At 44.2% G+C, this 13,484-nt stretch overlaps 1 protein-coding gene across 25 annotated transcripts in view; it reads right to left on the bottom strand.

Moving 5' to 3' along the window:
* TMEM164 (transmembrane protein 164) overlaps window positions 1-13,484 on the bottom strand; it is a 345,939-nt gene that overhangs the window by 190,525 nt on the left and 141,930 nt on the right. For all 25 annotated transcript variants that reach the window (XR_013412573.1, XR_003725745.2, XM_077987823.1 and 22 more), the window contains one exon: window positions 6,010-6,088. Coding sequence is in view for 23 of the 25 variants with exons in the window: in XM_077987823.1 (XP_077843949.1) it covers window positions 6,010-6,088 (79 nt within the window). In the remaining 2 variants the exon portion in view is untranslated. The remainder of the gene's footprint in view (window positions 1-6,009; window positions 6,089-13,484) is intronic.

Raw genomic sequence — 13,484 nt, 5'->3', positions numbered from 1 at the left:
GGGCTGACAGGGAAGATAATGAGTTTAACACAGACAGGTTGGGTTTGACATATGCTTGAGACATTTAGGTAGAGATGCTGAGTAAACTATATGAATGTGAATCTCGTAAGTCCAAGCTGTAGACAGTGATGTAGCAGCCATAACTAGACAGACTAGTAGTTAAACCATGAAAGCAGGCAAAACCATACCAGAGAATTAGAATAAGATGTGAGCCTAGAACAGAACTCTGAGGAAATCAACATCTCAGAGGAGTGAGAAAAAATAACCTGTGAAGGAGACTTGAGAAGACATGATTGGTGAGGTAGGAAAGCCAGGAATGGGAGGAGCTTTGGAAGCCCCGAAACAGAGCATTCCAAAATGGAGTGACCAATACCATCCAATGCAGCAGCATTCCGTAGGATAAAGACTGAGAGATGGTCATTAGATTTGGTCAGATAGACGTTGCTGGCGATCTTTAGAAGCACCATCTCTGTGAAAAGCCTGATAGAGGGTTAACTATCACAGTGAAATGTTCTGAGGAATAAAGGGTAATTGAGAAGAAAACTCAAGGGCAGACCCAAGTGTCTCCCAAAGTTATGCATCATGTGTGAGGTGATTTCAGGTGGCAAACATATAAACATTTCATTTTTAATAGTTTTGTATATAAACTGTGTTAAAAGAGATAACCAGTAAATCAAAGTCACAATCTCATGGATATTATGAGGCTTCTCTCGAAAGTTTATATATTTTAGTTAAAAAAAAACTCAATAGATTTAAGGACATGTATTACATACTTAATAACATAGAGTTACGTGGATAAGACAAAAATTGTCTTGCCCAAAGAACTAAATTTTAGAAAATATTGTTTAGATTATTCTTGTAGGATGCTTAGCTGTGAAAGGAAGAGGGAAGACAGAGTTGCATGGGACTGCTAGAAAGTTTCTTAGAATGGGAAAGATTTGAACATCTGTATTGGCTGAAAAGCCAGCAGTGAAGAAAGGGTTGGAAATTCAGGTAATGGCCAGGTACAGTGGCTCATGCCTGTAATCCCAACACTTTGGGAGGCTGAAGTGGGAAGATCACTTGAGCCCAAGAGTTTGAAACCAGCCTGAGCAACATGGCAAAACCCTGTCTCTACAAAATACAAAAAAAAAGAGCCGGGTGTGGTAGTATGTGCCTATAGTCCCAGCTACTTAGGAGGCTGAGGCGGGAAGACCATGTGAGCCATGAGGTTGAGGCTGCAATGAGTCGTGATTGCACCACTGTACTCCAGCCTGGGTGACAGAGGGAGACCCTGTCTAAAAAAAGAAAAGAAAAAGAAAAAGAAAAAGAAAAAGAAAAGAAAAGAAAAGAAAAGAAAGGAAAAAAGGAAGAAAGAAAGAAAGAAAGAAAGAAAGAAAGAAAGAAAGAAAGAAAGAAAGAAAGAAAGAAAGAAAGAAAGAAAGAGAAAGAAAGAAAGAGAATATCCAGGTACATAAGTGATTAATTGATAGAATGAGGCTGCAGAGGTGGGAGCTAATCACACAGGGGTATTATTGGCCAGAACAGAATGAACACTAATTCTTCCAGGATAAGAAGGAGGAAGATAGGGATGGATGTGGGTAAAGAAGCTTGTAGAGGTAGAGATAAGTGTTGAGGAAATTTCCATCCCAAAACCTCAATTTTCTCAGTCATTTGTGGGGAGAGGTGGGGATCTACCAAGGGTGGAGAGAACAGAAGGTTTGAATAGAGTGGACAGGAAGTTTGAGAAGGGTGGTAAAGATTTAGCACAGGACTTGTGAGGGCAATTGTTGCGGGAAGTCAGGGACCCCAAACGGAGGGACCAGCTGAAGCCATGGCAGAAGCACATAAATTGTGAAGATTTCATGGACACTTATCACTTCCCCAATGAATACTCTTGTGATTTCCTATGCCTGTCTTTAATCTCTTAATCTCATCATCTTCGTAAACTGAGGATGTATGTTGCCTCAGGACCCTGTGATGATTTTGTTAACTGCACAAATTGTTTGTAGAGCATGTGTATTTGAACAATATGAAATCTGGGCACCTTAAGAACAGGATAACAGCGATTTTCAGGGAACAAGGGAGATAACCTTAAAGTCTAGCTGCCTGTGGGCTGGGCAGGACAGAGCCATATTTCTCTTATTACCGAAAATGGGTTAGAGAAGTATCGCTGAATTCTTTCCCCAGTAAGGAATATTAATAATTAACAGTCCTGGGAAAAGAATGCATTCCCAGACGACACCTCTGAAATGGTCGTTCTGGGGGTGTCTGCCTTATGCAGATGTAGATAGGGATGAAACACGTCCTAGTCTCCTGTAGCACCCCCAGGCTTGCTAGGATTAGGAAATTCCAGCCTGGTGAATTCTAGTCAGACCGGTTCTCTGCTCTTGAACCCTGACAATGTGTACACTGCAGGACATGGAAGTTCATTAGTGATTCTAGTTTCGTCCTGACCTTCTGCCTTGTGATCTTTTGTCATCCTTGAAGCATGTGATCTCTGTAACCCACACCCTATTTGTGCACTCCCTCCCCTTTGAAAATTGCTAATAAAAATTTGCTGGTTTTAAGGCTCAGGGGGCATCACGGAACCTGTCGACATGTGATGTCTCCCCCAGACACCCAGCTTTAAAATTTCTCTCTTTTGTACTCTTTCCCTTTATTTCTCAGACCAGCCGACACTTAGGGAAAATAGAAAAGGACTCACATTGAATATCAGGGGTGGGTTTCCCCCAATAGGCAACGTGTGGAGGAGCTGACCATAGACAGAAAATAAATTGAGCAATGGTGTTGACAGCACAATTATAATAGACATCATGACATTTTCATGGCCCTAATTAGAATGGCTTGAAAGAGTTCCTCCAGTAGGCCAAGACTGGGCACACTGAAAAGGGATGGGACACTGACCCCAGTTGGAAGGGACAAAGGAGGTGAGACGCTTTCAGGAGCTAGTGAAAGTTTCAATGACAGGTCATGGAGATACAAGCTGAATAGGAAGAAAAGAAGAGGAAAGGAGTGGAGATTTGGGTCAAAGAAAGAACATAACAGCAGTTATGTTCTCATACAGCAGAGCTTTACAGGAAAACAAGGTCCTGGTGGCTGAAAGGAAGGAAATGCTGAGGTCATTGCAATTAAGAAGCTCAGACCTTGAGAAGCTGGGGTGGATGGGAGGTCCTTACAAGAAGTCTCTCAGGATGTTGGCTCAAATTGTAATGGAAATACTGAGAGCTACAGGCCAGCGACTTCTAGGAATGTGAGGGAAGTGACTAAGAGGTCAAGTGACGGTGGTGATGAAAAAAACGAGAGAGAATGGCAAAAGAGAAAGCCTTTTTCCCCTAACATACAGATGAGATAGTGCTCTAGAAGAGACAGAGGGGGCTCTGCAGCATATGGGGCAGGGCAGAAAGAGCAGCCTCCATTAGAAGAAGCTGCAGGCAAGAGATAGGAAGGCTCTGTGCCCCATGTGGAGCTGCTGGTGAGGCTGGGAGTGGTTTGTAAGAAATATAGTTTGTTAATCAGCTTGATTCAATCATTCTGCATTGTATACACATAGTGTAGCATCACCTTGAACCCTATACATATATAAAAGCATAATTTGTCAGCATCTAATAAAAACTAAATTTAAAAATACTGTAACACAGAAAAAAAGAAATGCATTTCCAGAGGACCATGGGCAACAAGTCTGAAGGAAAGGAAACAGGGAAACGAAGGAACAGGCCAGAGGAAGAAAAGAGCAGTGTGGATGAGAGAGGTTCCATGTACTGTGACAGTGCATAAGGTCCGCAAGAGTAAGGGATGAGTGGGTTTCCCACAAGGCACCACCTACCCACCCACCCCAAACAATAGGAAGAGGCACTATATGCTCAAGCAAGACCTTGCCTTTCAGGAAAACAGGGTTCCTGGGCATGGGAGATACCTATAGGAGAGCTGTTTTGTATTGGGTAAAAATTGCTAAGCCATTTATTTCTACAAAATTACAAGAGACTTCTAGGGAAGAGAAACCCCAAACTCTCGGCTTTCTTGGTTTACAGAAAACTAATCTTCTGACAGCTTGCTTCAGATCCATTCTCCCTCTTCAAGGCCTAGGTCCAAGGCTTGGGATCAAAGCTGAAGAAATCCAGATGTTTCTCTCAATGCTCATAATTCCCCCCAAGTGAACAGCAGATGGCAGTAAAGAGCTGGAAAGGGAGATGGGAGATGAGTCCTCAAAATAGCTCAAAGTTGACCAGATAGAAGGTACTGGGGCCCATCAACCTCTGCGGAGTGGTAGATGCTCTCATTCAGGTCCTGGAGTAAAGTCAGTTTGGTGAGATCACTCCACTTGTGCTGCAAGCTAAACCCTCACTGCGCCAGGGTATCTATGGGTTATTAGCAATAACAGACCATACTGTCTCTCATTACAGCCCTACTATCTCTCCCCTTGCCACTTAGGGAACTGGGCTACCGGGAGGATCTGCTCTAAGAAGATACAATTATCTTAGAGTTAGCCAAGTCTTGAGGATGTGGCTTCCTGGATTATTCTTTTGGAGGGAGGAAAGATGGCTACTTGGTATTTCTCATGTCAGACCAGTCTAACCCAGCTACCTGACAGATTTTTATGGTGACCTTAGAGTACAAATATGTTTAAATAACAGCCATGCAGATTTGGCTAGGACTTCCATCATACACCTCAGAACCCAGGAACAATGAGTAGCACGGGTCTGAGGCCCAGGAACACCTATCTGCCTGGTTCTATTCAGAATACGTGTATTTCTGAGACTTAATATTAAGAGGCTGTTTCCTGTGCCACAGGGGACAGACCTAAGAAATGGCACAAGTCTCCTGGATATTGGAACTTCAGACTTTCCTTAAAGCTTTGTGGGGAAAATAGTGCTTTTATAGCAAATTAAAAGGAAGCGTTTTTGGACATCGTGAGACCCCAAGTGGCTGCACAGGGTAAAAGCAGTCTCAAAGAATATTTAGGCAAGTATGGAGAACTGATAGAAATCAAAGTACAGGAGGCAAATCTCTGGAATATAAGTAGATTCCATCTTGTAATATGTTCCTGGGTTGACCGGTCCTTGGGGCTATCTCACACCAGATCTTAAGATCTGCCAGAATGCCTGAGTTAGAGCATCCACGCATAATCCAAGAAGCAGCAGCGTCCAGCAGAACTCCCAGACCATCTTCCAGTGAGCTCAAGGGCCCATGTGGCCTCATGCCACTTTCAGTATGGTAGAAATGAAACCCTTGCTGCCTGGAGTGAGGTAGGAGCAGAAAAGTCTCAGCAACTGAGATCGAGAGACTGGGGCTAAAACTGAAAGAGGATGTCTTCCAGTCACAGGGACTTTCAGGAAATAAAGAACACTGAGAAGGAGTGGCTCTCACAACAAGCCTAGATGGACAAGCACTTCCCTTTCCTTTTGTCTATTACACAATAGAGGGAAGGGATAATCTAAGGGTCACTGAGAGGTTACAAATAGATCAGCTTCCTTTCCAGGCTGCCTCTACCAGGTTGGTGGTCTCTCCCTCTTCATCAAATGAAGGTTTTCACTGGTTTCTTTTACATGGGTGACACTGCTCTTTCACCTGCCTCTCCCCTCAATCCCATAATTGTCCTGGTCCCTGGACTTCTTGGCCCTTACATATCTTCTTTTGTTCTTGAGGGGACCAAGTGTTTCACTCTCTTCTTCTACCCCACACTACACATTGAGGCAGGGGGAAGGCACAAGTACAAGAGGGTGACAGTGTGGGGGGCTCCATGCAAATGCAATGCCACCACCAAGACACAAAGCCCAGGCCCTGTGACAGGCAGTCAGCAGCACCATAGTCACCCAGTGAAGTACGGGTCTAAAAAGTCCCCAGACCCCTTGCAGGCTTCGTCCATTCCCATCTCCCCACTTCCTGGTGCCCGGCATAAATCATGCTGAAGAAACTCAGCCAAGAGGCAGCTGAAGATCCTGGGAAGCACCCAAGAGGCTGTGACTCCCAAAAACAGAAGGGAGAGGCTAGGTGTGAGGGTTGCATAGGAATGTGGTTTGCTGGCCTTACCTCCTTTCCAAAGCAGATAGATGGGTACCACGTAGAGCATAACATGCTGAATGTAGTAAATCTCCAATTCAAAGGGGAGCTGTGAGGATAGGAGGGAGAGAAGTATTTCAGAGCAGGAAGCATTCATTTCAATAGAGTCCAAAGTTGACCTCCCTTGCTGTTTAGGACCCATATTTTAGCAATCCCATGCATTTCACCAATTCACTTCTTTATACAATTGCAGGAAAAAAAAAAAAAAAAAGAACAAAATGAATATTCTTCTGATCTAGATCAGGATCTTCCTAGATGTCTTTCGTAGAGAAGGGACTTGTAAATGCTCCACTAGAAAGTCTGGTTAAAAATTTAGGAAATGTGGCATACGATATATCCCCTTGGTGGTTTCCCATGCGTATTATTGGAATATGAAGGACCTGAGTGGTCCCTATAGACAAGAAACCTACTTGCCATTGTTTATCCAGTGTTTCCCAAACTTTTTTAGCAAGTGACTCTTTTTTTAGTAACAGTTTGTATTCTGCAAAATGTACTTTAAGAATCACAACCTTATGTCACTTCCTGCTCCTGGTGACTAGATGGTAGATTATTTACAAGTTTATTTCTCATTTGACATGAAGAACATATGGAGTAGAATTATCCCCATATTCCAGATGGGGAAAAAAAAAAAAGATTGCTAGGTCTTGTAGGGTCTAGATCCAAGAATAAAGTTTCCCCATTGGATATTTGGGTGTCAGCCCAGCATTAGCCCTACTTTTGAGTTTAGACCAAGCTGCTGGGCCAATTTTGGCACAGCTTACCAAAAAGAATGTCCTCACTCTCCCTACATCCAACACACCCACTCACTCGCTCCTGTTTCCCATCTCTCTCAAAATGGAATCTCTGTATTATCAAAGCAGAGCATGTTTTGACCTGCCATAGGGGCCCTGCTGTAGAGCTTCGCAGCGGGCAGAGAATGGAAACAGTTGGGTGGCTAACTCAGTTCTGGGGAAAAAAGAACTTTGGCAGCTGACAAGAGGCCTAGCCTCTTGGGCTTACATAATCCCTACCATACACACATACACGTACACACGCGTACACACACACACATACACACACACACCAAAGGATGCCAGGATAGACAAAGGCACCCAGGGGAAAGGATCAGATGCCTCCCTTTCCCCACAGGGCAAGCACATAACCAAGACTGTGTGCTAATGAGAGGAGGCAGTTACAGGCTACCCAGGCACAGGAGCCCAGGTCTGTCTTATGCCAAGGGCTGAAACCAAAAAGATGGCAGAGCTCCCAGAATGGGAGCTGGGACAACTGTGGAGCCTGGACACAGACGTTGGCTCTGGCTCTTTAAAATAAAAATCCACACGGAAAATAATTTCCCAGGAACCCACCTGCTGCTCAACTATTACTTTACACTCACCAAGGGAAATGTAAAAACTGAGAAAAGGAGGTAAGATTCCAAGTACCACTGTAGACCCCAGTGGAAAAGGTCACGAGATTGGATACTGGGCATTATCAGCACAAGGTAGCTATGGAGGTCTGAGAGGCCTACACTGGACCTCACAGTAATGTGGTCTGAGATCACTCTAGTATCTGAAAATTAGGTACTGCTTTATGCTTTTCAAATGATTTCACATCCACAATCTACTCAATGTCTCAAAATCCCCAGGAAGCAGCCAGGTCAAGTATTACCCTTAATTGACAGATGAGGAAACTGAGGTGCAAAAGGGTTATTAACTTCCCTGAGGTCGCCTGGAAAATAGGGAAGGAAGGAAAAAGTCCCAAGAAGGCTCAGCTCTCTGGCTGAAATGAGCACCTTCATGCACCTAAGGGACTTGACCTCTCCCTGAAACAGGCCTGGGAAGCCAGGCTGCTCTCTCCCATAGCAAGGAGCTGGGCCAAGGGCATGCAGCTACTAGTCCCAGGTGTGTCCTCAAGCAGTACTTCTGCCAACCTCTCAGACTCCAATTGCTGACCACCCACCTTGACTCACATTGCCCACCTGCCTCACCCTGCCTCCCAGCTCCTAGAAAGCAAAGTCTCCACCTGAATGTCCAGGGAGGCAGTTAAGCATTGCAGTTACAAGCTAGGACTTTGGAGTCTGTCAAAGCTGTGTTCTAGATTTGACTCTGCTGCTCGGTAGCCCTGTGGCCTTGGCCAAGGCCCTTAAACTCTCCATCTCCATTTTGGCATCAGTAAAATGAAAGTCAGTCTTCTAAGATTGTTGTATGATTTAAAAATTTTTTTAAATATAACAAAAACTAGCATGGTACTTCTTTTATGCCATGAACTATGAAAATCACTTTGTAAACAGTTAATTTAAACAAATCTTCATAAGAACTGTATTGTTCCAATTATATCCGTTTTAGAGATGGGACACTGGGGCACAGAAAAGTTAGATAACTCACTCAAGGATACATTCTCATTCAGTGACAGAGCCAAGATTCAAATCCAAGCAGTTTGGCTCTAGAATTTATAGTCTTAGCCAGCACACTCAGCTGTCCCCTGCTCACTCGCTCCCTCCCACAGAAGTCTGACTCATAGGAGTTGCTCCGTGGGGAGGAGCCACCCTTATGAATGGGAGTAGTCATAGTGGTATCAGCAACAGGACCGAGGCAGGACATGCACATGTCCTCACTTGTCCCTCCACACGGTGATTTAGCCCAGTCCTCTCCTGTTCAAATGATCCTCATCTTCATAGCATGCTCTGCCTACTGTCTGGTGTCCCAGCCACACATCATACAGTAGCCAAACTTGCCCTGCAACATAGGCCTCCCAGCTCCTGAGCCTCTTGTCACTGGCCCACTTCATCTCTGCAGCCACTGTGGCTACAGACTTCAGATGGAGTGGCCAAGAGACTGTCCCCACCAGCAGTTTCCTTCCTCTGGTGGCTGCCTCACCCCTACTCCAAGACTTCTCTACTTCAGGGGGCCACAAAGAGTACTGAACTAGGTGCATATGCCACTGCACCCAAAGCCAGGGGAGAGAAAGAGGAAATAGGTGAAGGAGGAAGTGTGGAAAAAGAAGGAGAGAAAGGGAAGAAGAAGATGTAAGAGAAAGGGGGTGAAGTAAGAAGAAACATAATGGCAAGAATAAGAGAGCTGAATGGGAACCAAGAACTTAACCACTTGTCATTTAATAGCAAATCATATTGAAGTACTTATATTATGCACCATGTTCTGTGTTAAATACTTTTACATGTTGATATGGTTTGGCTATGTCCCCACCCAAATCTTATGTTGAATTGTAGCTCCCATAATTCCCACATGCTGTGGGAGGGACCCAGTGGGAGATAATTGAATCATGGGGACATTTTCCTCCATACTGTTCTGGTGGTAGTGAATAGGTCTCATGAGATATGATGGTTTTATAAGGGGTTTCCCCTTTCACTTGGCTCTCATTCTCTCTTGCCTGCCACCATGTAAAACGTGCTTTTCACCTTCTGCCATGATTGTGAGGCCTCCCCAGCCACATGGAACTGTGAGTCCATTAAACCTCTTTTTCTTTATAAGTTACCCAGTCTTGTGTATGTCTTTATCAGCAGCATGAAAACAGACTAATACACATGTATTATCTCATTTAATTATTACAACTTTCCTATGAAGTAGGGACTATGATCATGTGCATTTGACAGACAGGAAACTAAGTCACAGAGAAATTAAATAACATCCAAAGAAACAGCAATAGGCACAGGGATGGGGGGAAAGGGCATTCAACAAAGGAGAAAAAAGTTTTTGTTTTTGCTTTTAAAGAAATGTGGTCTCCCTATGTCACCCAGGCTGGAGTACAGTGGCCATTCTCATGCACAATCATGGCACACTACAGCCCTGAGCTCCTGGGCACAAGCAACCCTCCTCCCTTAACCTCCCAAGTAGCTGGGACTATAGGCATGCACCATCATGCCCAGCTAAGACAGTTCTTTACTGAACACCGAGTCTGGGCTGAGTTCCAGGAACTTTCTCAGGGAGCCTCCCCTGACCCTCTTTTCCCCATTTTATATCTGTGAAATGCCATACTTCCCTAGAAAGAGTTCCACTTGGTTAATTCATTTCTACACACTAGAGAACTCATACCTAGAACTCCACTCTAATGTACATAGCCTGGTTCTTTTTCAACTGGAGGAATCCTGAGGTTATAGACAAAAAGTCCTGCATCAATGCAATTTAAAGTCAAAAGCAATAAAAAATGCTTTAAGCAACACAGGCCATTAACTACCTTCTCACAAGTCAACATCCTTTTTAGAATCAAAAGACCAGAGTGGTAAAGTTCTCCAGGCCTCTAGAGTTTAGACTGCCTGAAACATTAGGTGCATGGACTCTGTTCATGGCAAGAATCTCAACCTCCTTCCTCCCGCTCTGCAACCCTGACAGCTGCACCACTGTTCTCTCCCATGGAGACCACTGATCCCACCACGCCCCTATTTCCCTGTTTACAACAGTCACCTGAGCAGTCCCTTCACCTTTTTTAAGAAAAACTTAATTATCGCTCTCTGAAGACACTGCTACACTGCTATCCTGACAGCTCTCTCAAGTAGTGGGGATTTTTCCTCTCATATAACCTTACACCACTGGGCCAAGGGAATGCCTCTCTGTGCCTCACAGATGCTTCCAAATTGCTGTCTCTTCCAGACCATTATCTCTGCCTCCTTGCTAACCACTCTCCTGATTTGAATCTCATGTCCTGAGACTATGGCACCCACTACTCCTTTCTGTTGCAGTTATTTACGGCCCCCTGCATGTATACCCTCCCCTCCTCAGTCCTTGAAGGTTTTGTGTTACCCCTCCCTGTGACGCCTTTCCAACATTCCTTTGTCAAAATCCCTGCAGTATCAATATTTAGGAACACTCTGGCTTCTCAATGCCTGCCCTCCATGCTCCTCAAGATCTCTCTCCATTTTACCTCATACCTTTTTCATATGGTCACACCAGTTATTATTAATAGCTGTGATCTCTCCATAACCTCTGTCATGTACCCTACTCTCCAGCCACCACCTTGTGTCTGGCCAATTCACTCCCTCTAATATCCCTACTCTCACAATTTTCTCACTTCACCAGGACCTACAGTCTTGATCCTACCACCTTTTTACTGTCCCCTCACCAACCTCATGTCCTTACTTCTATGCTCACCAGCGTTGAGTTCAAGGCCCATCACTTCCTTCAGTACATTCCCAACTCTCCTGACACACTCTCTCCTTTTGTCCTACTTACCTCACAAAACCACATTCCTGGCTAAATCCAACTGTCTGACTTCACATCCCTAAACCCATGTGAGCAAACATGTCTGGAGAAAAATATAAAGCCATGCTATTAGCCCTTTACATTCATGACAACAAACTTAGTGCCAGATTTTCATGCTGCTCTATAATCTCACTATATTCCCAAGACCATTCATTCTCCTCTCTCCCAGGCCACTATTCCACAACTTCTCCTGCTTTCCTCAGACCTTCGCCATTCTCCCTCTCAGCTGAGGAAATGGCTTTCTACTTCAGTGGGGTGAGGGGGCATGGAGAACCATTGGAAGATAACAGACACAAGTTCCCACCTCCACATCTCCCTCCTCCCTGCACCCATACCCACAGCTGCTTTTTCCTCTGCTACTATGCAGGAAGCACCTGTGCTGCTGACTAAGGCTAGTACCATCATTCCTGTACTAGATCCTATCCTTTCTCACCTATTCAGGAATGTCACACCAGCAACTGTCTGTTTTTCTCACTGGATCATTGCTATCAGAAAACAAACATGCTAAAATATCTTTCATCTAAAGAAACAAAAGCTCTTGACCTCACTCCCATTTGCGGTAGTAATGGAGCTACCACCTCTATTTCTCTGCTTTCCTTTATACTTTATAGCAAAACTCCTCAAAAGATGTCTCTACTCATTGCCATCACTGCCTTTCCTCTGAAGTATTCCTCCATCCAATTCAATCACATTTTCATTCCTACCATTCCACTCAAATTGCTTTTGTTGAGGTTACCAATGACCTCCATGTTTCTAATTCCAGTAGGCAACAAAAGGATGGAAGTTAGCCCACATGGCATCTTTATGTGAAATAGGTGCTCCTTCTTCTGCCAAGGCTCAACCCCATCCCAGGGTGTCAGAGAGATTCTGGATACCACTCACTCCATTATGCAATTAACAAGCTGCACAACTAGAGATACTAATCCTGGTCTATTTTTAGGTCTCATCTTACTTGGTCTATCAACAGCATTTGATGCAGTTGATTATTCCCTCATCCTGAATAGACTTTCTGTGCTGGGATTCTCGCACACCACCCTCTAATCTTTCTCTACCTCAATGGCGTTCCTTCTCAATCTCCTTTGCTGAATTTCCCTTATGTCCCTCATCTCTAAATATTACAGTGGCCAAGAACCAATTCCATGTCCCTCTTCTACAGCTACTCTCACTCACTAGGTAATCTTATCCAGGTTCCTGGCTCTAGATACCATCTGTATACTGATGACTCCCAGTCGGTATCTCCAGCCTGGAGTCAGGCTGCTGAGACTGAAATTCTGTCTCCATCATTTATTCTCTATACAACTTTGGGCAAATCATTTAATCTTGCTGAGCCTCAGCTGACTTATTCATAAATGGGAATAATAGTATCTACTTCACCCAGTTGTGGTGAAATAATACCTGTAAAATCCTTGGCCCAGTGCTGGCATATAGTAACTACTCATTAAATGCTGGCTGTTATAATCACTATCCCCCTTTTCAACATCAATCCAGCCAGTAACTAGGAAAGCCAGAATTTCCATCCCAGGCAGTAACACTTAATGCCAGATCTTTCTAGTCGAAAGCTGGGGTTTCATTTCATCATTCTGCCTCAGCAAGAAGAGATGGTATCACCTGGGCCTGTCCCACAGTCCTAAGTCACACATTAGTATGTTTACCAGATGACTACCAGGGTAACTTTAGCTCCCCACATTAGTCCATTCATTTGGCCTATCTAGGCCAGAGTTTCTCACTGGAAACCTCTTTATTTCTCAAAAAAAAAAATTTTCTTTCTTTATTTCTCAACTCCACTCTCCTGTTCTTACCCAAAACAGTCCTATTCTCACTTTCATCCAGTTGACCAAAAACACCTATTAAGACACGCCTAAGTGGTACGTAATGTGCTTGCCTCTTGCTATGTGGCAATAATGAAGACATCTTGTAGGGTAGGGATCCCGGCCCTACAACAGTTCATAGTCTAGTTGAGGAGGCTAACAGATAAGGAGAGAATATCAGTGCAGGAAAAGATCATGGGAGGCCCTGTAGATCATGTATTGGCTTTGGTTTGAATTTTCTGAGAGGCATGCATAATATGTAGTTTTGCAGGGCTCCTTTTGGTGGTTGTGTGCAGGGTTTGCTACTTGAGGCAGAGGGACCAGTTAGGGGCTGGTGATAGCAATGTCTAAGCAAAGGCAGACACAGCAAGAGAAGAGAGGATGGGCAGATTTGAGAGAAGGTAAGGAAGTTGAATTGCCAGGACTAATTAATTGACTGGACAGG

Source organism: Macaca mulatta, chromosome X, assembly GCF_049350105.2.
Source record: "Macaca mulatta isolate MMU2019108-1 chromosome X, T2T-MMU8v2.0, whole genome shotgun sequence".
In the NCBI taxonomy this organism is placed as follows: Eukaryota; Metazoa; Chordata; class Mammalia; order Primates; family Cercopithecidae; genus Macaca; species Macaca mulatta.
The sequence above is the reverse complement of the archived record's forward strand: the minus strand, read 5'-3'. Positions and strand labels throughout refer to the sequence as shown.